This window comes from Trachurus trachurus (genome assembly GCF_905171665.1).
Source record: "Trachurus trachurus genome assembly, chromosome: 17".
Taxonomy (NCBI): Eukaryota; Metazoa; Chordata; class Actinopteri; order Carangiformes; family Carangidae; genus Trachurus; species Trachurus trachurus.
Genome location: NC_139900.1, coordinates 21,708,055 through 21,735,693, shown reverse-complemented (window position 1 = coordinate 21,735,693; position 27,639 = coordinate 21,708,055). Strand labels below are relative to the sequence as shown.

The 27,639-nt window shown below is 41.2% G+C and overlaps 2 protein-coding genes across 2 annotated transcripts in view; one reads left to right on the top strand and one right to left on the bottom strand.

Annotated features, from left to right (window-relative positions):
• LOC310999980 (SPRY domain-containing SOCS box protein 4-like) overlaps positions 1–27,282 on the top strand; it is a gene marked incomplete at its 5' end in the record, with an annotated part of 35,524 nt that extends 8,242 nt beyond the window's left edge. Inside the window, one exon of the mRNA XM_083990612.1 lies at positions 26,207–27,282. Within this exon, the coding sequence (XP_083846738.1) occupies positions 26,207–26,334 (128 nt within the window). The 3' untranslated portion in view covers positions 26,335–27,282. The remainder of the gene's footprint in view (positions 1–26,206) is intronic.
• Positions 10,201–11,773, bottom strand: LOC311000031 (GTPase IMAP family member 6-like; the record flags this gene model as incomplete). Its single annotated transcript, XM_083990668.1, has 2 exons — positions 10,201–11,252; positions 11,743–11,773. 2 exons carry the CDS (start codon positions 11,771–11,773, stop codon positions 10,201–10,203), a joined length of 1,083 nt encoding a protein of 360 aa, XP_083846794.1.
• Positions 27,283–27,639: the final 357 nt, after the last annotated feature.

Here is a 27,639-nt window from a genome sequence, read left to right as displayed (position 1 = left end):
ATGAAGGTGAGAGTGCTGTAATATGATTTATTGATCATTCTTGCAATGTTGAGTACTACTAGAACACAATGTAAATTTGATTTAAAAATGAAGCATATACATATTTTTATTTAAACATGAAGGAAGTATCACAATCATCATGAAATCATCATTAACAGAAACTGTATTCAATTCTCTCTCTGTATCATTTAATATCTATATCAATAGCTTAAGACCTACAGTCTATAACTGTGTGGCTGCTAATGTAACATGCACATCTGTTCACAATTACTGTAGCCTACAACATTAAAATCAAGACTGACATTATGATAGTGATAATCCACTACCTGCAGAAGATTAGTTTCACACTGATGTTTTATTCAGAAGCTTGAGACAAAGTTTGGAATTACTTGTCCTGGAGAGTTTCCCCAAAATAGAAATGTTGCTGTTGACCTTGCCAGAATAGGCAGCTCTTATTCTGTCAGACCTGCTGTTAAGTGGTACCTGAGCCAGAGTTGACATTTCACTCAAATTGGTCATCTTAAGCCCTGAGAGTACATTACAGGTGCAACGCTGACCTGATTCAGCTCCAAAACCTCAGACTGGATCCCCAGATTGTGATTTAAGTGAAGTTTAGGAGAAGTGTTTTGGGCCTGATGTGGCCTACTCTTGGATGAACTACACCACTTTCCGAAAGGAGGATTAGAAACGCTCTGGGAATCTGCTGTTTACTGCCAGTGATTCGGTGGCAATAGGCACTTCTGTTTTTCTCCGTTATCACTCATTTTTCCTGCGCCTTTTGTTTTGTCTATTTTCAACTCTTTGATTCCAACACATTGATACACTTTATTGATCCATTCCAGCTTTTACGAGCACCCTGAGGCCAGCGCTGTGTGTGCACCTGCTCTCACTAATGAGCACGAACACAGGTGTCTGGCATTCATCTTCTTTCATTTACTGCAGGATGTAATGTCAATAACAATGTATAAAAAATGTTTAAATTAATCTCAGAAAACCACTTTTTAAACAAGGATGATTTATTTCTACATTAATTCACTAATTTAATTTACACCCAGCACAGAAAAAAAAGTGACACGTAACAACAGTGATTCACTGTCTCTATAGCAACCTGGCTGCTAACACCTTCACCTGAGCACCTTGCAGATATTTAAAGCTCCACACTCAAGGCTTTTGTACCCCGCAAAGACAATACATTTAGAAATGTGTTATGAACTCAGCAACCTCTTCTCTAATGTACACAGAGTGGTCGCCATTGAGTTATGAGCAGTTAACCAGCCATCTGCTATTGACTGGTCATCTTCGTTCCTTGTACATATTCTTACGAAAGTAGGCTATGTGATGTATTGATATATTTGTCTTTTGGCTCATCTTCATTTGAAAAAGCCAGATTGTCTCTCAAACATTTGCTGCTCTATATGTTGTATGTGGATTAACCAGTGTCTTTTTCTACTGCAAAAAGAAGCGCATATAGAAGATTCCGGGTTTTGTTGTTTTTTTTTTTTTTAAAGATAACTTTGTTTCATGTCCATATGACAAGGCCTGGTCCAGATTTATCACTGAGGAAGTAAGCATAGTCGTATTTCCAGGCCTAGTTTTCCATTTCTTTTTACTTTTTTATGTGGGAAACACATGTTAAACAAAGTATTATTCATAGCCTAGAGTTTTTCACATAGTTTAAAACATGTCAGGAGAAGAATAACAAAGGGCTCTAGAAAAATGAGTGTGATGTATTCCAGCACCTGTTCTTTTAGGCCCATCTCTCTCAGATGATATTCAGTTTGACATATTATGTAGTCAACATTTTATCTTTAGACATCAATCATGCATGTTGTTTTGCAGACACTGAGCCCATTAGATCGGCTTCTTATAGTATATGCATTTGTCTCTCCATGCCAAACTTCCTGTAACTCTCCAACGAGTCCATGTGCAACACCAAATCTACTGTTTGCTTTCTGCCAGTCCGTACAGTGCCAGGCCTGCTAGCTTAGTTACCAACTGTCGAGTGCATATTTCTACCCCAAATTATTTATTGTTGAAAAAAAAAGACAGAAACTTCAGAAACACACCTACAGTGCAAAAATATGAAATACCTCTACACTGCATCTTTTTTCCGCTGATATTAGCATTAATTGCATAATCTCCATTTGGCCTCTCTATTTCAACACAGTGTTATTCATATTAACATGATAATATAAAACCTGTGCTATAGAGACTCAGAGAAGAGAAGTGGATGGAGATGGAGGATAATGAGGGATGAACAAGCAGAGATTTAGAGGAAATGACTGATGAGCTCAGGTTAAGAGGATGAATGGATAAAAATGGACTAGAAAGCCTCTGTGGGAGAAGAAGATGGAGAAAAAGCACAAAAACCTGAATACTGGTGCTTTTCTTGGGAGGTGGGGAGTCACACACCTGGGGGACCTGGCGGTTTAACAATTCCCATCTGTGCTGCCTTACAGTAGGCGTGTTAAAAGCACTGCTATTAGTTCTATTAGTTTTGTGTAAAGCAGTAATGGCGCTGTGCCTTGGGAGACACAGAGAGAAGATGAGGGACAGAGTGAACTACCACAGAAACGCAGAGTGATTTCACACCTGATTATCGTCCCATTTCCCCCCACCTCTCTGTCAGGGCCGATCCATTTCCTCTAATCTGTTCCACCCAGTGTGTGGATGTGTCTGTGCGTCACGCATAGGTGCCGGTGGAGAAACGTTGTATTTGCATTGGGACATTACCTCCGTTAGTCAGTTTGAGACTCATTTTAATGCAATTAATTTCCCAAAATACATTTAACACATCAGTAAAAACCTTTTGATGAATCCGTTTTGCTTCACAGTCACTTATGCATCACAGCACCAGCCACTTAGGATTCAAAGAAATTTATGCGAGGAAAAAAAGTCCAGCAGCCGAAATCAGTTTTTTTTAAATACCCATAAATCCCATGTTTAACGCTGCCACAGACTAGACTGTAAGTCTGAGGCATGCTTTTTCCAGACACAGAGTGCCTTCTTTGGAGGAGGGTTGTTACTCAGATAGAAAAGGAAATCACCTGTTCCTATTTGATATATAAAAAAAACACCTACAGTACTGGCATGTAATGTTTGTCACTGTGGAATAAATACATTTGAGAAGGAAACGTAAGGAGATGTTTGACCTCAGAGCGCGATTGTTTTCATTTATTAAATCCGCCACCAGCACACACAGGTCCAGTATTATGACCGGGGCGATCCAATCACCCTCTATCTCTGTAATAAATGAGAGCAGTAATGAATGAAAGCAAGATAATCCTCCCCAGGTCTCAGTCTCCTTTGCTCTTTGTTCAGGAAGCTGTAAGATTGACCTCTAATCAACACTTCAATTTGGTCTCCTGACATTACCAATTGGCTGACAGGCTGGATTCCTTTGTGTCCTCTCGTGGATTCACTTCTATTTAAAGGTCTCTCATCTCTCTCTCTTTCTCCCTTTGGCCTTCTCTTTTCCCCCGTGAATGAAACTCGCCAATTTATTCAACTTCTCCTTTATTCACTTGACTTACTTTTGTGGCTCCTGTGGTGTGTTTTCACTTGTGAATACTGTGTCATTTTGCGACGAGCCAGGAGTTCTGTCACCTGGCGGCACCGAGAGCTTGTTGCCTGTTAGTTCTTTTCTGTTTGAGCTAGCCCTTTTCCTCTGTTGCGACACATGAGGGGGAACTAAAGTCTGTCTGTGAACTCGCTCTGAATTGCACCCATCTGTTCCCAGTGAAGACACGTTGCACCGTCTCCATGACAACACTTCTTATAACGTTTCCTGTTTGCACATCTTGTGAGGGTGATGTCATGACTTCAGTCAGGTGAAGGGGTTTGCATGAGCGCTCAGGAATCCTGTTCCTCGCAACGCGGAGCAGACACAATGATGTAATGGAGTTTTGTTTATGTCCCTGAAAAACCCCTGAAAACTCAACTCACTGCTAATCGTGGAAAGTTGACAGATCAGGCTTGGTGTTTTCCAGAAACTCCCTGTTTCCCACCTTCACACAAGGGCAGAGTGTGCCATCAAGCAGCTTTACTGAAGCTGTGAAGGGTGGAGTGCGTTCCTCAAAGTCGTGTCATCGCTTTCATCTTGCTCTCCTTTATAAGTGGCATTACTCACTCACATTTTCATATTTTCCCTGTCAGTCATTCAGTGCAACTACATGCACCCATGACACCAGGTTACTCAGATGTTATACATCCAGAAGATACAGTTTCACCCACTATAATATCTGCAAATAAGTGCTGCAGGTCAGTATTCAGTCTTATTTTGAAAGCATTATCTACATATTTTACTTGTCCCTACAGCAGTTACATAGACACAGACATAAACATAAACCTGTTGTTTACATCATGTTCATGAAATCAGGTTTACAGCAGAAAAGTGCTGACGTGCTTGTAAACACTCTAACCTGTAAACCACTACCCGCCACACAGCAGTTTGTGGGCTGATGTGGTTTTTCTTTATGCTCAGAAAGTAAGTAAAACATCGGAGTGCATGACCTGTGATTAATCACAGGCACATACTGATCATTGCCACACTGTAAATCTAATTAAAGCAGCCTGTGTGCATTGTGCATTGTTCACTTCACTACTCTGCTTGTAATATTAAAGTTAATCAAGAAATGTGATTAAAAGCAAACCATCTGTGGCTCAGTGTGCATCTGCCCAACATTTTTCTCTTGTTTTTTTGTGCATGTCTGAAAGCTTAGTGAACAAGAATTGTGCACACACAAGGCTACTCCTTATTAATGTCTTCAGTTAGCGTTGGTTTCAATGTGAATACTCTCAACAACTGTCATGCACGTTGTAACTTCTAAGTGGCTGCATCTGGTCTCTGTCACGACGGCCCGATCTGTCCTGTCTGTCCTCTTTCAAAACAAAATGAGGCAAGACAACCAATGAAGACATTCTTTTCACGGCAAGACATGACACACTGTTTTTTCATGTCTTTCACAATGACTATTGTGTGCTGTTGTGTACTTGTATTAGGAGGTGAAAACATTTAAACACCATGAGAAGACCTGTGATGACCTCCCCTGTTACTTATTAATCTTGTGTTGAAATAAAGTTGAAGTAACAGTGAAAGAGAAATACAATGATGCAGTGAGGTTGATACTTCAATCTGATTTTTCTTAAGTTTCACAATTTACCACTGGTGGTTAAGATTCATATAATTCAAGGGTATTTCTCATTAATAATCAAAGATGCCATAACCTGCGGTTATACATTAAATCTGTGATAATCACTTAAGATTTTCAAGTGTTGAACAGCAGGGGGCAATTTTTTTCTCATTGACTTTGGTCATTACCCCTGACACTGAGGCTGCTTTCTGTTGTATCTCTTCTCATTTAGCATTTTATAAAAATCATACACTGACTGCCGAAATGGTGGAATTTAAAGTGTTTGATTAAACCACTGACATCAAACTGGTAGGTTTATTGAATCTACTCCCACACACTATTAATTTATTATTAGTATGAATTTTTATCCTGTCTGGCCTCAAATTGATCATCAGAGGAGATGAAGTATCTATTTTAAGCGGAGCTTGCACCTTCTATTTGCTACGTAAAAACTTCCCACTTTATCTGCAGTGAGACAGCAGAGAGAGAGTGTAGCCTCTGTGCCTGCGCAAATGTCATACCTAGAGTAATGTAATGGTTTCTCAATGCTTTGTGTGCTTTGCCCGGGTGTGTTGTGGAAATCCTGCTGGGTCCTGAGTGTCTCTTCCAGAAAAGTGACTCAGATTCTATTCCCACATGATGCTGACACAGAAAACTGCCATTTTAAAGGAAAAGGGCGCATTTGGGGAAGTAGCTTTTGAGAGATGTTCCTGTACCTCGCCTACATCCCTCTTGTTTTTCATAGCAAGGTCTGTGCTCTTAAATATAGTCATGAACAAGTAAGATAAGGACCTGGTAGCATATTTAATATAACTATGTGTACAATGTAATTACACACAGAAAACATTAATTCTTTTTTTCCCTGTATTTCTGCATGTACTTTTGTGATTTCATAACCTAACATTTTTAATTAATACACATGGACATTGGACATGAACACTAACTGGTAATATAAGTAATATGGATCATAGTTTTACTAGCTGCCACCGGTCCCATGAGTGGTTTATCTCTCTCTGTGTAAAATCCATCCCTGCCTTTGTTTCCTGTGCACTGCCTCCCTCCATGTATTGTGCACAGTTTCTCAAACATCTAAACACATCTTTTATCTGTTGTTATCTCTGAGCGCTGTGTCCTCTCACTCCCTGGGTTGCCCTCCCTGTCCCTCCCTGTCCCTCCCTGCCTCTATGCGTCCTCTGTTTTAACCGTCACTCATGGCCTCCAGTTAACCGTCACTTTATCACCATCTCTCTGTTTAATTCACATTGCCCCTTTGTCCCCTCAATCTCTGCTGGGCTCTGTGCCCAGGCAACTACTGTAGCCCGCTCTGCTGGTTGGCTAGTGCAGCAGTGTAGTCCAACCCCACACTGCTGCCCTGTCCTCTGTGGTGCACCATGACGGCTGAAGTTACTGAGAACAAAAGAAAGTTTAGAGGTTGTAATTTGTATTCTAGGTTTAATCTTCATCACAGTATAGTTGATACATGGTTGATGTTTTTTCTTCAGGGGCTTTGTCTGTAAAATAGATTATGTGGTTGCTATGACCGCTCTATAACTCCATCTGATCTCATGCTCCACCCTAATTAATAACAATTTGATTTGCTTGAAAAATAATTCAATCCCTCTACTTGTATGTTAAATCCTCCACTTAGAGAAATTAATGAAACACAATTAATATCGACAAAGTACAAGATAAGTAGGAGTAAGGAGAATTAAATGATTAATAGGAAGTGGATCTAACTGTTGTGATGTTGTGTTGTTGTGTGATCATCAGTGATTCTTTTAGCTTTTAGTTGATGTTTCACGTAAAGCATCTCAGAAACAAAGTGCACCTAGTTAAAGTTTAAATTAGAGGGCCAAAGATATGTGCTTTACTAGGTCAGTGCATGCAGTCATGCAAAACTGACTTTCTCAATAACTGAGGCGAGTGTCCCATGGCTCAGAATCCGACCAGCAACCTAAAAATTCACGTTCATATGTTCAGTTAGAGTGGTGCCATAGTGTTTTCTGGTCCTCTGGACAGTTGATATTGTTCACTCATATGGAAAGGTGCAGGTAGCTAGGTTACTTCATGTTAGAAAAGTCTGTATCTTGTGCTTTGAAAGGGAAACACATGCCTGTGTGCATCCTGTGGCTGCTGCTATCTGAGCAGAGAGCATTTCAGAAAACGCTCAGCAATCAAAGTTAAAAATATTTCTGCTTTTAGCCAAAGAATACTGCAAATCCAATTGGTCATCAGTTGTCTCATAGCAACAACAGTAGCCATGACAAGTGCTTCCCCCAAGCAGCCGTTGCATTGCCAGATACATAAAAGGTGCCTCCGAATCAAAGACAATGCTTTTAGCTGCATGTCATCCACTGTGTGGTGAGTTCATAGTATTAATATTAACTTGTTGTGTGAAGAAAAAAAACAACGCAGTGCAAGCTAAATATTCCCCCTGTTTAATCCACTTACATTTGCCGTCTCACAATACACTGGTTCCTTGACCAATTGTGATCTTTGAGATTGCTCACAAACATACAATGTTGTAGGCTACATAAACCAGCTTGTGACCAAGTTTCATGGTTGATAGTAACAAAACTGATAATAGATATGCTACAGTATGACTTGGTTTAAGATTTCATCTTGCCCATGCACTGAAGCATAATACAAATGATATATCAAACTCCAGCTGACATATGAACACAAAGACCTCCAAGCAGGAGGCATTTTTACTGCACTGTTGTGCTAGCACAAGTTAATGCTAATAAATCAGGTAGCCTGTTATCTGTGAATACTCCATGAGAACTCTGCGTGTTAACATTGCACTGATTGTATACGTTTGTCAGACTCATGATGGACAGTTCTCTTTAAATAACATAAAGTCAAAACTTATCACAACCTTATGGCTTACCCACAATGCAACATTGCCAAAGTGACATCAATTTGGCAAGTTTATCAGATTTCAGGCAGCTCCCTCTGGTGCTACAAAGGATTTAAAAAAAACACTTTTTCCTCACATGCAGTAGTCAGGGTCCATAAACAGACTTTGATATCAAAGCCGAGTTTTTCTAAAACTGCCAAAAGTCTCAGTTAATCTGCTTCATCTCTTGAAACTGGTGAGAAAATGTAAAAAAAAAAAAAAAAAAAGTTCACCCAGAGGACTGATAGAGAAATCTTTCATGTAAAATAACCAAAACTGTGCTGACTTTGGCAGATAACTGTGTGTTCATGTGGAACCTCATCTCTCACAGAAGGAAGCTGACTGATAAAATTTGTTTTCAGAGCCATGAACACTGAAGGTTTTAAGGGTGCAGAAAAATAAATCTGGAAAATAAAGTATTAATTTTTCTCTCATAACATTTTGTTACCAGACTTAATCATGTGCCATTCAGAGACACGCATGTAGGCTTTGATCCCAACCTAACGCACATGCAAATAAACTCACTGATCAGCTTGTACTGTATAAACCAGAGGGCCTGACAGCTGAAAGCATCTGCTGCAGTGTTTGGTGGCAATAAAGCCCTGTAAACACACTCTATCTCTCCGAGGCTCGTGCGTGTGGAGACGCATAGAAGACTACTTGAATCAAATTAGCGTCACAGCAGCTTTCCATAGCTAATTAAAGAAAGCGTTGCCAAAAAACTGTAATGTCTGCATACTTTGCTCACTCTGATGCCCTGCTGTACCTCATGAATTAATACGATTGAAAAGCTTTTCATTGCTGGCCATTTTGTAGCTTTTTATAATTACTGCACAGATTAATATATCTGTATCTATTCCAATGTGAGGGATTGAGAGTTGTTTTTGTAATTTTTTATTTTTATGTTTTTACTTTATCTGATTATGTGCATTTGAAATCTGGCCCTCCATGATGTCCTGGGCTGACACTGACCTCTTTGGTTACAACACAGCTGACCCTCCATGGTATAACCGTGAGCCAAAAATGAGGATTAACTGTCTGTGTCAGCCGAGGAGAGACAGCAGCTCCCTGAGGCCATCTGACAATTTGTTCAAATGTAATGAACTGGGTGGTGGACCAAATGTCCCTCATCTCTGCCATAAAAACCTCCATGCAGTGTCAGCGATTGCTTCATTCACACAAACTGAAAACACAAAAGAAATATAAAAGAGTTATAATGACATACTTAGTGTGCAGCAGCTGTTATTCTTTATCACATTTAATTCCTTACCTGTTTTTGGATAACTACCACAACTTGTTTTTTAAATAGATCTGCCTTTCCCTAAGAATGAAAATTTGATTTTAATTACGTGAGTATGAGAAAATGATATATTCTCACATTTCACAGGCATCCCTAGTGTTTGGGAACATACTGTTCATAATTAGGAAGAGAGCTGAAGTCTGGGATCACACACTGTTTCACATTCCTGATGATTTTAGTAGGAAAAGCGGGTCCAAATCAAGTCCTCCTGCATGGGAACTGAACACGCAACCAACAATAGATATACCACAGAGCACATTAGTAGCAATTCAAACCACAAGGCATTTAACAGTAAAGGCTTCCATTTATTATGCAGTGGTTATGTATAATTTATCATTTGATGTTGCTCAATAGGAGTTTTAAACAGGTTGGAAGAACATTGTAGATATTACATGAAAAAGACAAACTTTCTTTTTTAACATGCTGGGAGATACTTGTGTTCCCTGAATGAATAAGTGTGAAACTGTCCCTTTAAGAGTCCACATCTCCAGGATGAGTGCAGTGGTCTCCGAGGACCACAAAACAGCTGTAACACCCACAAGGATACTGTTAGTCCAGCCTCTGTGAAGCTCTCTGCAAGCAGCCGCAGTTGTTCTGAGGTTTATTGCTCAGCAGCCACATGACAAGTGTTTTCAGTGTTGGTGCATGAAAGGCTAAATGTGTCACTGGTGACTGCAGATGTTGCAAAACCTCTGGGTCAAAGTCAAGTCCTCCATTTGGACTGAATGAATGACTGAGTTCATTGTTATACTATACACTAGGCAAGTCCTCTGATTGGACTAAAGGTTAACCTTTGCCCTGCATTAGGACAACATGGGTTGTCGATGCAGTTTTTACTTCACTGCTCTCCCTCTTCTCCTCCTCCATTATCACCCTTCCTCTCTCTCTCCTGCGCTGTCACAGCCTGAATCTTCCCCATCCCTCTCACCGCTCTGTCTCTCGAGCTCCACCTTCACTCTCTGCTCTTTATCATCCTCTCTATGTATCATCCTCTCCACACATCCCTCCTGCTCCTCCCTCAGGCTACTTTCCAGTTCTTCTTCTGTCTCTAACCTCTGCTCCTCCCCTGGTTCCGTGTTTATCTTCGTCTCCACTGTCTTTTGTTTCCTCCTCACACTTCCCATATTGATTTCTGCCTCCAGACGAGCTCTCAGCTGCTGCTCTCGGTGGCTCCATTCTTCCTCCAGCCTCTGGTACATGTGGAGAGAGAAGCGCCATGCCCCGTTCTCCTGCAGCATGTCCTCCACTTTACTCAGCAGTTCTCTCACCTGCTCCTGCTCTCCTTCCTTGTTCCCAGCTGCCTCGCCTCCTCCGTTCTTCCTTCCTGTCCCCTTGTCACCTTTCCATTGCCAAGTCATTTCCTGTTTCCTCCGTCCTCCACTCACCTCCGGCTTTAGTCTTTTGTTCTGGACAGTGACGGCTGTCTTATTATCCAACACCTGGTATCGGTAGCGACACTTGTTCATCAACCAGTTCATGGCAGGGCCTCCTGATTCGATGTGCTCTTGCACGGTGCGCCCTTGCCTCCTCAGGCGGTCTCCTAGCGTGAACACCACCATTGTGTGTCTCCAGACTGCAGAAGGCAAGATCTCCATCCTCTTCTCCACTGCTCTCCTCTCTGGCTCAGTGAAGTCCAGCAGAGGGATCACCAACAGAATGACATGAGGTCCTTCAGGTCCACACAGATCCAGCGCTCTCATCAGTTCTATTTTCTCCTCTCGGGGCACGTTCTCCTCAGACGAACTCCAACCTTGTGCATCTACCACAGTCACATGATGTCCAGCGGTGACGGAGCTGGCGGCCGTGCTGGTCCCACCTCCTCTGGTGTCAAAAACCTGCCCCCGGCCCAGCACGGTGTTACCAGTGGAGCTCTTGCCTGTCCGCCTGGGACCGACCAGCAAAATCTTGAGCTCTCTGACGGCTGGCGTTAAAAGAGGAGTAAGAAAGAGGAAATTAATCTGTGTCTGACATCCTCAACCTTTTATGGTTCCAAAGATTTGTTGACAGGACATTTAGTGCGTTTTGTCCCTACTTACTCTTTACATTAGATTGATCATGTACTGATATGACGATTGGAAGAAAAAGATAATTGACTGTGCTGAGTGGAAGAAGCTAATCTAAACCACTCTCTAACAATTATATGTTCCACCAGATTTATTATCATTTTTAAGGCTTATTTTGCACAGGAAGTGACTGAGCAAATGTTTTAATTAGCATTACTTCAGTGAGAAATCATCTCGAACGTATCCTGCTGTTGCACAGTGTTCGACTGCAGAGCTGGTCTTAGATACTGGAGATGACTGTTTGGTGCCAAAGTCACTAGACTTGTGCTTCAAAGTCAGGCTAAAAATTGTTTATGACTTCAGGCTTTGTAAAATGTTTCAACAAATTTGGGTAGAAAACTCACTCACCAGTGCGTCCAGCTGGGCTCCATCCTGACATTGTGATAGGCCTTCCTTCAGATTATTCCTACAGTCTGTGTGGGTATAATATCCCTTCACTGTAGCGGGGAGCACTACATCAGACATCCATGAATCCTATTGTCTGCACTTTCCTCTTCTCTCACTTTAGTATCTGATGGCTTTGCTGAAACACTCTCCTCTTATCAACACTTTACCTTAAGCACCTCCTTGTTTTTATTGCTGACCTAGCGTTCTGGAGAAACATAAAACTATCAAACACTTTATGATTGCTATCAAGTAGTTTTCCCTCTTTCGGGAAGACTCAGGAAGTATATATAATATTATTGTTTCCGTCAGCATCTCTTATTGTTTAACCACTGTTGTTTTGTTGAATGGCTTTTGTTGAGCAAGTTGGAGTCTGTTTACTGCAAAGGGACTAGAGTTGTAGGAGAGTTTGTATAGATGTAGAGTTGTGTCAATGACATGAGAAATGATCCGAGTACATCTTGATACAAAATAGAAGTGCTGATATTCAATGCTTGGTTACTAAGAAGAGTCTCATGATGCAGTGGCAATGATTTAATTGCTAGATGTTACACTGTTGAGTGAGCATCTCTAATAACTAAATGGGGTAATTTAAAATCTAGTGTTAATTACTAGATGCCTTGTATTATACACGCTTACATGCTCATAGTGTGTGTGTGTGTGTGTGTGTGTGTGTCTGTGTGTGTCTGTGTGTGTGTGTGATGTGTGTATGCAAATAGTTGTACTACATTTATGTTTGTGTAACGACACTGGTTTGTGATGCTTCTACTGCATGCATCTATAGCTGCCCTCGACATGGCAGGAAGCCTGCAGAACAGTAAAATAAAGCAGCAATAGTTAAACACGTACATTTCTTTGAAAAATAGAAGTATTATCATGCTTAACAAATAAATAGATGTAAACACACCAGTCATCTGACTTTATTTCCTGGACATGTTGAATTCCAGTCACCGGTAGCAGCCACGTGCGTCTTGTTTACCTCCGCTGCTGTTTTACAGGCGTCATAACAGTGTAACACTTTAGCTTTTTAAAAGCTGCTCCTCACATTCTACAACCATCAAGGATCTTCCATGTGATTTGTGTCTGTGAATTTACTGGTATCCCTCCCTCTCTCTCCCCCCTCTATCTCAGTATCACGGCTCACATGTCTAGTCCGTCTGCAGCCTTAATCTGCGCCTGCATGTGCACCTCACAGATTATTGTTTACTCTGACTGAATGTGTGTTTGTGCATGTGCAAAGTGTCATGTCTTGCCTGCATTTTGGCATTTGTGTGCTGTTGTTTGGTGACAAGTCGTGTGCGTTATATTGTGTTCTGTTTTCTTTTATGCGTGCACCCACAGAGGCTGCAGGAAGCTGTGAACTGTATGCTCTTTGTAGAGCACTGCATTAGAGCTACAGTCTGCATGATTAATAATGCAAAGAAAAATGAGCAAACAGTAATTGTCTATTGTATGCAATATGCCACATACAAACTTTTTTTTGGAGTCATCCATTTTTCGTGTTGGTGGTTGAAAGAAGCTTAAAGGGACTTATGGAGTTCATACAATTTGTGCACTTTTGTACTTCTTATGATGATTAAGTATCAATATGAATGGCTACTTTAGTATTTCATTCAACAAACAACAAGTAATAAAATACACAGTAACAATAGAGGTTGCGACAGCTAAACAAGTCACACAGCTGTGGAGCTGTATGAATTAACACACTGATGTCATTATTTCACACAACAGGTAATAAAACCATACATCTGGTCAGCATGAGAATGAAATAAAGCTACTTGAGAACAATTGCCGTGCCGATTATTTGCCTTTGGTGGAGGTATGTGCTCTGCTGAGTGCCACCCTAGTTTGTTTGTTTGTCTTCAGGGTTACACAAAAAGTGCTGAGCCAAATTGTACAAAACTTGGTGGAGGGAAACAGCATTGGCAGAAAGGGGCATATTACATTTTGTAGGGGGGTCAGGTGAAAGTGACAGAACCAGGATTTTTTTTCATCGCCTTCCTGAACACTGAGGGCAAGATAGGGAACTTTATAATCTTGAGCTATAAAAATTTCATATCATATAACATATTCCTATTGTTGGCTTTTCTGGCTTTGTACAGTGTGGTGCAGATCTACAGTAGATAATACTCTTGGTCTCACAGACAGGGATTGGCCTTGGCGGTGGTATGCACTCTACTAAGAGCCATTCTGGTTGTGATGAAATGCTGTAATTTACCTCTTTGTATTTACCTCCTCGTCAGCTTAGTTCACTTTGTGATTTCTGGCATTACTCTGAATCACTCTGGGCAATTTCCTCACGGCAGGTACAAACTTGCAATCAGCTGCAGTGTCTGTGCTTCAGGTAGAAGTGGAGGTGCACATTAGTGTTAATGGCACATAACACACAGCTGTATCCTGCTCTAAAGTCTAAGGTCTTTTGCATCTTGCTGGACATCAGGTGACTTCTTATTTAAAGTGTTGAGTTACACATAAATCCCTCCAGCCTCCTTCTCTCTCTCTCTCTTCCTCTGTTTTTACACACTGATCTTTTTCTGCTGCTTCGGTGTGTGTAAGTGAGCTACTACCAATCATACACGTAAAACCCTTACCTGGTGAAGCCAGAGAGGGATCAGCCACTTTTAACTCTGAGGTCAGTGGTGAGATCCCGCGTGCACACGTGTGAGAGCTCATGCTTGATATACAGTACGTGTAAATGCACGTGTGTTTCTCCCACGTTCATTTACACACAGTCCAGTGCAGCTGCAGCAGCAGCAGGAGCAAAGTTTCACCGTGTTGTTCCTCTTTGACAATCTCTTTATTGCTCTGTTTTGATCTTTTCTCTGTGAACACTTCTGCTTCATCTCTGTGTCAGTCTCACCTGCTTTGTGTGTTTCTCTCTGTCTTTGTACTATTCTGTGATTCACACAAACACATTAAGCTTTCCTAATCACCTGTAGTAGGTGACCTTGTCTAATGAGATCACCTGACATCTTTCTCCATTGTTAATATAAAAATATTGATTTCAGACTCTTCATTTTCTATTCACCTCCTCTGACAACGGTTTGCCATTGAACTTTTCTGCCATTCTCAGTTATACTGAGTTTATCTTCACACGTGTCAGTGCGTTTTGATTTTTCCAAATGCACATTAAGAAAATGCCACAGAGGATCAACATCAGCAGTTTCCCCTGCAGATTACCCACAGAAACGAAGGATTATTTATCATGTTTGCAAAACTGCATGCAAGCAGGAATATTAATTGAAGGCTGTGCTTAGTAAATTATGCCAACAGATTTCCTCTAATATTGACATTTTTATGAGTGAGGTCCGCCTCTGTGCAGTTTGTAACAGTCAAGGATATGTGAGGGTCAGACAGGCCGGCTGTGCTCTCTCTCCTCTTTTCTGGTTATCACCCTCTTTTCTCTTTGTGTCCATCCTCCACTCTCTCATCTCATGACCTCTTCCTGTCTTTGTATGCTTCATCTCTGCTCTTTTTTCCTCTCCCTCACCTCAGTGCTCCTCATCCTCCTCTTCCTCCCTCACTGTCTTTTTTCTTTTTAACCTCTCCTTCACATCTTTCCTCCCCCTGGCTCTCTTATCTCCCTGCTCCTCATCCCAGAGAAGACAGTGAACGGTGGATTTACAGTAATGCAGGATGGTAAAGAGAGACCAGGGCTTAAAAAAGAAACAGCGCCATGGTTTGCATTACCACCAACTCCTCTCTCTACTGGCCAGCTCTGCCAACAGTGCCCATCTTTCTAATGTGGCCAGTAAAGATATGACTCATACCACAGGATCTATAACACTATAAGCACCACAATTAGCTTTAGCCAAATATCTTAAGATGGACTTTTCTTAGGCAGAACTTCAAAAAAAAAAAAGAAGAAAAAAAAAAAGGATTTCTTTCTACACCCTCTTCTCCTGAATCTGTGTGGGACGGACTTAGTACAACTATGCTTGTAGCCATTAGACCTCCCACACTGTGGCTGCATCCTTTTTATTTTAGTACAAAGGGGTTTTCTAACAAATCCTCCAAGGATTGTAGCAACATTATTACGTTGCTTCTGCCCAGCAGGTGCTTCAGTGTGTCCTTTTGTAGGATTGTGCTAAAAAAACTGGTGGTGTTACACAATGTGGTGAGGATGAAGATACAGGACACCATTGGAGGTACATTAGTTATGGTTGACGCCGACTTCCCTTTGCCTGTGAAGGACGTTGGTGTTTGGCAGAGTTCAGCATCGTGTGTGTGTGTTTGAAAGGGAGGACGCCGCGCTCAGAGAGTCAAGATACACCTCCTGCTAATCCATCTTTTGTTGTGTTGTTTTTGCTTTGTGTGATGTCTGAAAATGTTCAGTCTCTCTTTTTGTTGCAGCACAAGGAGCGACTTAAACTGGCTTTCTGATCGCGACTGTTTATGTGTAGAATTAATCTTATTGTATTTTGGGATGTTATTAAGCTGTTTCTACTGCACTGCAGCCCTCTGTCAGTAGATCCAATACCCTGGCTTCATATTTAATACATAGTGATGTTCTACAAACAGTGTCACAGTCGCAGTAGGCTATTGGCTGAACAGAAAATAAGGGTCACTGACTCAGGTTGAGGGTATAGTCACTGTCTGTACTGCAGAGCAAGGGGTAGAATTACCTGATCCTAGAGCACTAGTGTTTGTTTGCATTTCTGATCTACTTTTTTTTCTTTGCCAGAACGTGCTTCCACCTGTAGGTGATCAAATTCAGAGATGTTAAACTACTCATTTTACTTCCTTGAATCAGATATCTTTTTTTTTTTAAGTATATTTTTGGGGCTTTTTTTTAATGGACAGTACAGTTGAGAGAGACACAGGAAATGGGGGGCAGAGAGGCGGGGGAATGACACGCAGGATAGGGCCACTCTGCGCCTGCAGTGAGGACTATAGCCTCAACACATGGGGCGGGTGCTCTACCAACTAAGCTTAACACCACCCTGAATCAGATATAAATATACCTAGCATGAAAAATTTGAAGAAATCTGCTAAGATCAAGAATAAGCAAGGAAAATATACTTCTACATTTGTTTTCACTCGTGTTGCTTTGCTCTTACATGCTAGCAGGCGGATATTAGTAGCTCACATGCTAAAGATGGGTGAGCTGGTTGTGTTTTTGTAGCTCATAACTGCTCTAATGGTTACACAGACAGGAAAAAAGAGAAGATCCAGAGATTCGCATATAATCTCTTATTTTAACATCTGCCATGCAGCTGTCAACATTTGTTCTCATGAGCGTGTGAGCTGTAGCAAAATTTTTGGCTTAAAGATAGACAAATGTTACTAAATCCATGCGACTATGGCTGGACAGCATTCAAAATTGTTGGATACTCACAGGTTTAGTTATCAGTTCCAGACAATATTCGGAGGGAAAATAAAATTTTCCCAAACAAATTTTGCGAAAATATCAAGTCTGTGATTTAAAGAAGCTGATGAAATAGTTCAAATTTTTTGGCCACATTTGATGCCAGCTTTTGATGCTTGATGGTTTTGAATATTTAGTGACGGACACATTTTATTGGAACCGGAGAGAAGTGAAGATAAAGACCCAGCCTTAGATGTGACTGAAGACGAAGTTACCCTTGACTGAGCCTGACAGCCTCTGTACATGCGTAGGAAGGAAGCAAGCAAGAGGGATTTTCTTTTGCTGATCTCTTGATTTGGATGTGTGTATGTTTGTTAGTTTGATTTCCTGTATTCATGACCTTGCATATGCGTGCGCTCTTTGTGTCTGTTTTCCACCTGTCAACATCTTTTCAAGACAGGTTTGTGGATTTCCTTTATGTAAATGTTTGTTCTCTCTTCACGGTAACAGGAAAACACGTTGCAGAGGGCCAATAGTGGCATTAGATTAGGAAAGAGAAAGCACACCATCGGTTAGAAATAAACCAGAGGTCATGTTATTGAGCAGTGGGTAACTTTAAACTTGAACTGATTGATCACACCATGTGTATGCACACATCGTATGAGCAAACACAGAGGATGTATTAGTCCCAATTTTACTGTTGTTGTCATGTGAAAGGCTTGTAATTACAGTTTTATTCATTTTCATCTTATATGGACTTTAATTAAAGGATTAAAGGATTACATGCTCCTCTAAATTCTTCAACCTCTCGGGCTTTGAAGCACTTCCAAAACCAGGCGGGTAATGATAGAAACTGCATTGTCATTAAGCTAAACACACACCTGTTTTTCTGTCTCATGTTGACATTTTGAGATAATGTGGTTTTCACCCAAGAGTGATGCTTTCTGATGTGCCAGGAAAGATCAAACACTGTGACCTTGGAGAGTATGAGTGAAAAGACAGGCGGGGGAGATAGCAGGAGGAGGGGGTGTCTTCTTTGCAGGTGAAAGAGCGCTGCAGGAGGAAAGAGGAGAGAGGTGTATTGTTACAGATGAGATGGAGCTGTGGCTAAAGGAGGGAGGAGGACTTGAGAGAGAGAGAAATAGAAGAGGATCATGTTTTCCGGAGCCGCCTGTTCTATATAACTTGTTTGTCATTCACAGACTTTCCAGTGTAGGTCTTGTTTGAGCATGTGCTAATTTGGTTAAAACTGTATTTAGCAAAACAATTGACCATATTCACAGTGTCGTCATCTTTCCTTACATTGTTCTTATTCACCTGCCCAGGGACTACGGATGGAAAGTAGCTAGTAAGCTAAATCTGCTACAAGGCATCTCTTCTCATTTCGAGACTAATGTTATTTTGTACATTGTCCCTGATACAAATAAACTTATAAAACTAAACTACATCATCACTCGGGTGGGAAGATTCAACGCTGTTACATAAAGTTACCGTTACCGTTAGCAGTTGCAGCTAATGCCGGCTAACTTAATTCAAATCAAGTTTTACTTTGAAATATGGCCCGATGCCCCTTCAGACGTTAACAACCCATGCCTTCCTTGGGTAAACCGTAACTGCGGCGCCCCTGGCTGCAAGCCGTACAAACGTCGGGAGTCTGATAAACTGCTTTCCTTCAATCAGTTCAATCAGACTCATCGGTAGTTAACCAGCTTTAAGGGCTAACATCGCATGTCACCTCAACATTTGTTTAAATGGGGGAAGGTGGGAAAGAATGCATCCAATCACCGTTACTAGGCTAGCAACGTTGTCTCTCAGATGTCAATCAGTGGCTGCCATGGGAACCACTCTCCTGGAGGATTTAGTCGTGCACTCTGTGTCCACAAGTGTGTCCAAAAACAAGTTAATCCTCTTTGAAAAATGGTCGATACAGCTGCAATGTCATCACAGTTCATCATTTCCTAATACAAAAAGTAAGAGTTTGGAGCATTGCTGGTTTTCCTCCGACTCAAGTTTTTCTCTAAAACTCATCTGTCAGGCTTTATATAGCTCTGGACCCGCCCCACAGGTCAGTTTTTACATCCATCATAAAAGTGATGCTGCCGTTGCCATTTTCACCTTCTCTCCCATTATCATTGTCTACAGACAATAAATCCTGCTCTGCAGGGCTGTGCGCTGCATCTCATTACAGGAGTTGTATCACATTCTGTGCCCCTATTACTTCTCGTTCTCATCGCAGCAGACCCGGGGTCGCAATTCATATCCATATAAAATGTCTCATCAGGGAAGCAATTCTTCACTAGCTGAGATCACTTCACACATGGTGTCAATCTGATATTACCAAGATGTCTTCATCAGGAAACACTTGCACAAAAATTATAGGCTTGCCACATTTGTGCAAATAGATCACAGCAGAAAACAACTAGTTGCTGGTTTGATTCTCAGACAGTGCTGCCAACATTTGGCTCAGAGACAATAAAGAGAGAACACACTTCACTTAAGTCTTCCTAATAACTTGTTTCTTCATAAATAGGCCAGTTTTCCCACAGGAGTTGTTCTGGATTTATTTTGCAGTTTAACTAACAAATTCAGCTATGCTCAGATCAATGAAGGATTAAACTCTTTAAACGGATCTTATCTGACCTGAGATTGTAAGTTTTAACAGTTGCTTATTACTGTTAACACTTATCTTGATCTTGGCACTCCAAGATCATTTAGACAATGACGTGCTGAAATAGAAATTCTGTTATTGAGAACATTGATTTCACCATATGCGCGTTGTGGTGCTGCAGTAGATAATACTGTCAAACCTGGGCCTGGGTACTTGGTATTCTATTCTTGGTATTCCAAAGACATACATTAGATTAACTGGTGACTCTGAATTGCACTTAGGAGTGAATGTGAGTGTGTGAGGTTGTCTTGTTATGCCAGCTGTGTGATGGACTGGTGATGTGTCCAGGGTGTACCCCACCCTCATGTCAGCTGGGATTGGCTCCAGCCCCTCTGCCACCCTACAAGGACAGGCAGTGGATGGGTGGATTTCACTATTTTCTGGCAACACAGTGATCTAAAATGATACATTATATCCACTTAATACTGTGCATGCATCTTAATAATTTGTTTTAAAGGAGACATATTATGCCCCCTTTCCACAAATTAAAATAGTTATCAGGTGTCTTAAAGACATGTCTGTGACATGCTTCGGTCAAAATACCCCAAGGATCAAACATCACAGCTCTTTTCATCCTCTCAAAACAGCCCTGTTCAGAACGGCTGGTTTCAGTGTCTGTCCCTTTAAATACAAATGAACCACTGCCCCACGCCACCCCTTCTACTGGTCCCAGGTAGGAGTTGTATTATTTTCTTTCGTCAATTCTCACATATTTGGGGCCAGAAGACAAACACCCCAATATATGTTAAAGAGCCTTCAAAAAGTGATATTTCCACAATATGTCCCCTTTAAATGTGCAGTGATAAGTCAAATGTCTGTAGTGAACAGGTAGATCACTGTACGCATAATGATGGTGTTCAGCCCTGCAGCATTTTCCTCTCTTAACGTACTGAATGTGTAATGATGCAGAGGTAAATGACCTCGCACTGATCATCCACAGTGAATCTCATTAGCTTGTGGGGATGCTTATGGGACAAAACATGACAGAAAATGTGTCATTAAGAATGAAATCCTATCATTAATGCACTGGGATTTCTACTAGAAGTTAATAAACCCAGCTTATTACTTGTATAATGCAATAAAAGGCCATTATATAAATCTGGTGGGCAGCCGATGATTAATGTGGGGATAATACCAATTTATAACAACTAGCAGATAGACAATCACCTAAAGCTTAAATAATATTATTAACACTCACCTGGGTTACATTTCCTCTTGAACCCCCCACACCTTTCATGTATTATACTGTACATACCTACATAATGCAATGTAACAAGATGGTGTAAGCCAGGCATGTCCAAACTAATCCATAAGGGGCTGTGTGGCTGCTGGTTTGCAGCTTAGTGCGTGAGGCACCAAGGACTAGGTGGAGAAATTATATCTGGGCCTGGGAACGCCAAAGGATCCCTCAGTCAGAGCTGGCCAATGTTGTCAGGGAAAGGGAAGTCTGGGGCTCACTGGTGGATCTGCTGCCCCCGCGACCTGACCTCCGATAATCGGATCAAAATGGATGAATGGATGGAAATCATCCAGCAGATTAAACAAGGCTGCTTTGGTTCTGAGTTTGTTATGATTTCTTCATTTTTTATCAGCTAATGAAGATTGTCTGTCTGACACTACAGTACAACAAAAGATTTTTATATTTCAACCATATTATTGTTATCATTTCTTATCATGTAATTTTTTAAAGTCACGCAGCTGCTTTTTGTCAGAAAGACGGAGAGAGAGAAAGAGTGTGAGTTGACAGTTGCTCTCTCCTCTTAGCAACCACAGTGTTGTCTGCAAAAACTGCCTCCACATAACTGCAAGAGCCTATAGGAGCGTGCTCAAATTAATTGGATTTGGTACAAAATGACTCGCCTTTACAGCCGCATGCACACCACACACACACAAACACTCATTTGGCCAAGATTCAGAAATAGTTGCAACTACAATAACCTCAGCTTGACATTTTCATAGCCGGTCTGTGGTTTCAGTTCACTCAAATAGCGGCTTTTCTCTGTTACTCAGCAGAACAGACACCATTTTTTCTGAGGAAAAGCTAATGAGCCAAATGTCTGTGAGGGTAAATAAGGTGTGTGTGTGTGTGTGTGTGTGTGTGTGTGTGTGTGTGTGTGTGTGTGTGTGTGTGTGTGTGTGTGTGTGTGTGTGTGTGTGTGTGTGTGTGTGTGTGTGTGTGTGTGTGTGTGTGTGTGTGTGTGTGTGTGTGTGTGTGTGTGTGTGTGTGTGTGTGTGTGTGTGCGGGCGTGCGGGCGTGCGTGCGTGCGTCTAAAAACATACATTTGTGTGTCATTACAGCAGTGATTTAATGCTCATTCAGCCATGTTGTGTTTTGGCTGACTTTCATTTGACTCTTCTACACTTTTAGTTTTGATCCTAGATTTTATTAAGATTTCAAGTATATTCATATTTTTTTTTTTTTTTTTTTTAGAAAAAAGGTAAATAAAAAGCAGGTGACAGAAACACTTTGTGTGTCTTTGGTCATCAGCCAGGGAAGCAATTAAGCCAGTTTAGCATCACGGTTTATTTCTGTTGGCTCTATATTTAGAGCCGTTAACGAGAGCCTGCTCTATTTACGAGCTTTGACACTAACTACATTAAAGTCCAACAATAATCTGAACCACCATGAGCTGCTCCTCATTAGTCATTCTCTATGTGTGGATAGAGAAGAGGGCTGAAACGATAGGTTGATGAATTGATCGGTCAGACCCCAGAAGATTATTAATTTTGGAAGTCTGCTGCACTGCAGTGGCACAGAAGGATATGCAATGATGACTTACTTTAAAAGGGAGATAACTTTAAAAAAATTTTTAACTAACTGGTCCTAGCACAATATGTGGATTGTGTCTGTACAGTAGTTAGTTAGGAGTTTATCATGTATATTAAACTGGTAAATTCTATAATACTGTGAGCACAGTGTGCCATCATGTTTAATATTTGAAACTTAGGATTTTCATGAAAAAAAAAAACATTTTTCCTTGTTCCTGGCTCAGATAGAAGGATCTCAGCTGCAGCTTTGATATGCTCACTTCATCTCATCTGAGTCACTTCTATGCAGCTGACTGTATCTGATGTTGACGTCCCTCAGCCACCACACAACAGCATTCATCTACAGTATTTCATATTAATGTGATGAGAGCAGCTCTCGTAATGGCGCCGTAATTGAGAGTCAAAGGGAGGTCAGAGTAAAATCAACACGGCTGTCCCGCCATTGTGACTGTGCACAAGTGAAGAGCAGTTTCTGTGGCGAGCGTGGATGAGCATTAATGCGGCTGTCACACAGCAAGGACACACACGCAGAGATGAAGTGGGTGTATGAGTTTTGTGTGAGTGTGTGTGGCTGTGCTGTGTTTGCTCCCATTGGTTTAACCTTGAGCGCACACACACACACACACACTTAGAACAGGTGATGTTAGCGTGTGTGTTTTACTTAACAGGAACAGCAGGGAGACTCAGACTGATAGACTAGCTGAGCTTTAATGTTGCTCAGATCCTCTCAAAGCACTTCACACCTTGAAATTATGATGCGTACCACTAATTACAGCCTGTTCCCACATAAAGACATTATCTCGGAGGGCTGACAAAGTCTTTTTCTGCAACTTTACACAATTACACTCAAACTTTTCTTCACTTTTTTTCTGCCCTACAATCTCCATATGTTCCTGTTTGAATATGAATCTTTTTAATCCTTCCTCGTCCAATTTTCACAATTTCTGACTCCCCTCTTTCCATCTGAATGACTTCCTTTGTTGCTTTTCTGCTCCATTTCTCCATTTCCCCTGCATTTTCCTCCACTGATGGTTGGGTGGCATCGTGTCATTTATAGGGTCATGTAGTCCAAAGGCTGTTGTGTGTACAGTGCAGTGCAGTAAGCCATGCGTGCATGCGGTACAGTATGTGCCTGACTGTGAGTGTTTCCTCAGGTGGAAGAGTTTTAGGACAGACTGGTTGGTTGTTGGATCATGGAGTTCCTCTTTGTTAATGCAGTATAATTAGGCCAGTCACACATGGTCATTGCTATTGCATGAAACTGGTGAAGATACTTCAGTTGTATCCTCTTCCTGCTAATGGTTCTGGGATGCAGACAAGCCAAGACTTATTATCTCACTTTGTTGCCAGAATAAACGGTAACCATAATAGATATGATCTGAGGAGTTACCAAGACCAGAGCCAATGAAATCAGTGACGATCAACATCAGTAATTCTTACTGGTAATTTGCGTCAGCACACACCCTGTTTGACCGATTAAAAACAACAGCTTTTAATTCCTGAGCTTGTCCTCCTCTCCCCTGCACCAGGAACACGGCAGTCATCCACAGGTCACTGAAGTGGAGGAGAACTGACGCTGAGGTTTAGTTACTCAAAGAATTTTAACTGGTACGCACTGAGCAAGACAACAGACTTGTCAGTGCTCCCTGCCTGGTGGATGAACTAAAGTGTGTCCAAGCAAATTTCCGTCAGTACGATTAATAGTAATGTTGTGACGGTTTGTATAAGTTAACCCTCCTGTTGTCCTCCTGGGTCAAGGAAGGAAGGAAGGACGAAGGGAAAGAAGGGAGGAAAGAAGGATTGTGGAAAGAGGGAAGGGAAAAAGGAAGTAAAGAGAGATGGAGGGAGGGAACAGATTCGTTCAAGGAAGGAGGAAGGGAGGAAAGAAGGAAGGGAAAAGGGAAGGAAATAAAGATGGAGGTATAAGGAACAGATCAGGTCAATTGAATCAAAAGAGGAAGGAAGAAGAAATGAGGACAAAGGGAAGGAAGGAAAGAAGGAAGGGAGAAAGGAAGGAAAGAAGGAAGGATGGAGGAAGGAAACAGACTGGGTCAATTTGACCCAGAAGGACAACAGGAGGGTTAAATTCAACCTTTATTTCCACACTGTACAACCTAACCATACATATGTTTAGTGATGGGGCCGTTCAATAATTACACCAGTTTTCAATGAAATATTATGTTTTCTTCTATGTTAAATATATCATGAAATTCTACCAACGGAAATTTGCTTGGGCACACTTTATGTCATGATGACACCGTTTCTAAATATTTCTGAACAGCTGTTGCAAGTAACTGATCTGCGCTTTCTGTATTATGAGAAACTACAAACTAATCACGTCTCACCTGAAAATGAAATGAGCAGCATAAGAAATTGCTCACTAAGAACGTTAATTAAAAACCACACATTAAAATAATAGCTGTGGCGTACTCTTTTCACACCTCTTGTATTTAGTACGTTCATTTTATTCAGGCTGTTTGCTCCAATTAATGACTGCGAGTTCTGATGCCGCGCTGTGAAGTTGACATGATCGAAATGCCGATGTGATCCATATGAACCTGACGTGAAGGGATCAGCGACTCACCACTCTGTCCATCTTGTTGATCTACAAAACACTGGAACCATCATCAGACATTAACAGACACCAGGCAAAGTTTCATTTCAGGGTGGACAGAATTAACATTAATTAACTACAGCTGATATAGTCCACTGGCGCTAATGTCTCTCGTTTTAAATGGGAAAAGAAATAATTAGCAGCTGCAGAATGTTCTCCACAGTGCTCATGTATAATAATAAGAAAAAGAAAAAAGTGCTGATAAGAAACTTTTTATAGCCATTATTATGAAAGGAGGAAAGGAGGAAAACCTAACAACACAAAAATCAGCCAATAGATCACCCATTCAAATACATTTCATAAACAGTTTTGGGCTGCATTGATATTTTGGGAGTTCCTTAGATAGAAGCTAGATAGCAAGACACTTCAGACAGGTTTCTTCTACAGCAACTTAGTCCTCCCTCCTCCTCCTCCTCTTCCTCCTCCTCCTCCTGCCCCTCTCTGTGGTCTGTGTCCTGCAGCTCAGACTACAGCCTCCAGTATCTGTTACCTCCTTAACCCTCATGTAAAGATGAAGGTCAGTGAAGAGGCTGAGCAGGAACTTGCAGGATGGAGGAGAAAGTGATCATGTAACACAAAAACAAAGAGCTCCCACACAAAAGTCCTAAGATTCCTCAGCAAAATCTGATATATACATATATTTTTTTTTTTTATCTAACATTTTGCTATCGGGAAGATGGAAAGGCAGGGTGGCAAATGGTTTTCTTGTTTCAGTGAGTTCAAAGTGGTGTGTGTGTATATAAGCTATCAGAAACAGGTGATTGGTGGTGTGTGTGTGTGAGAAGGAGGTTTGAATATTTAAAGGTGTGCATCATCGCTCTCTCTGCCCCTCTACTTCTGTCTCCCCTTCATTCATGCATAACAAATAGAAAGATGGAATATGCATGTATAAAAGACAGAGGTGAAGGTAGAAACACAAACATTATGGCAAATCCATTCATAACACACTGCATGCGCTCATTAATCTCCTTTTTAAATGACCTCATATTAGTCATTTTCTGAAGTCTTTTCCTCCCAGACCTCTGGTATTTACATTTTTATAATCAATCTCTCCCTCCCTCTTTTACAGCCGAGCCTCTCCCTCTGATGGACCTGTGTCGGCGTGCGGCCCGCCTGGCTTTGGGTCGGGAGCGGCTTCAAGAGATCGAGAACCTCCCTCTGCCTCAGTCCCTCAAAAATTACCTCCAATACCAGTGACTGACACCAGCAGAGCACAAGGACACAAACCAGACCACCAGAGAGTCTACAGCTGAATGGATGAAAGAAATGAATAAAAAGGTGCAAAGAGGGGATGATGAATGGAAAAATGTCCAAACTGAGAGCACAGAGGCTCAACAAAAGAAGGATTTATACGAGGATGGATAGAAGGGCGGCGGATGGACTGACAGTGGAGGTCCACGCTTTCACTCAAAAGGACAGGACAGCACCAGCTTCTTTTGGATTTTGAGCTGCTCTTTCATTTGTTTTGGACTTGAAATAAATTATTGATGATGGTATCCCATCAGTGTCTCACTCATCCAGAAAGAAAGCCCATCCTCTGATGGCACGGTGCAGTTCAGTGGCTGGAAGAGACGGTGGTAAAAAACAACCACCGCCACCTAGTGATGAGAATAAAAACTGCACCGAGAAAGCACACTAATCCTATCCTGGAGGCCTTTCTGACATATAGTCAGTGACCATATCATTGAGTTGGATACCATAGTGTGTATTTGTGGTCTCCACTGGTACAGGTGACAAGCTGCAGAGTCTTAGACGTCTAAGAGGATTTTAGCTCTAATGTCCTTTTTATGTAATGACTTGAGGCTCGACCGAAAGCTCACACTGCATACAGAGTAGATCAAAACATGGCTGCAGGGTGTATGAAACATTTAGCACAAGAGACTTAACGTATCTCCTGGGTTTATGCAGACATGCGGTGATTGTTAAGCCCTTTTCAGACATGGAGTAAATAACGTCTAACAGTGAAAGCACCTGGCAGCACCAGGTGTGGAAGGAGGAGCAGTGGGATTAAAGAGTAATCGAGGGAAAAAAATTGTGGATTTTAAAAAACATTTTTTCATTCAAGTTTTAATAATTGTCAGCGTGTGACTATCCAACATATCAGTTTGATCATTTACTAATTTATTTCCCAAGTTTTATTTTATTTCGTGGCTTGTTTTATACTGGAAGTGCACATTTTTGCAAAGGGAAGTAAAAATAATTTCTATATAATCTAATCTTAAATATGATTAATTCCAACAATATCTAGAAAAAACTATTTCCCTGTAACTTTCATAAGTTAATGAAGAGCAATCAAAATATTTAATACATTACAGTATTAACAAGTTATTTATAAGAGTGAAGAGAACCTTGACTATCTACATAATCAAGACTGTAGGTGACCAGATTTGATCGACAGTAATCAAACAATCCCATCAATTGTCAAATTTCTAACATTTTAAAAGTTGCATAATTCTGATGGAGGTATAGCAGCATTAACCTTTTCAGGATGAGGCCTGCAAA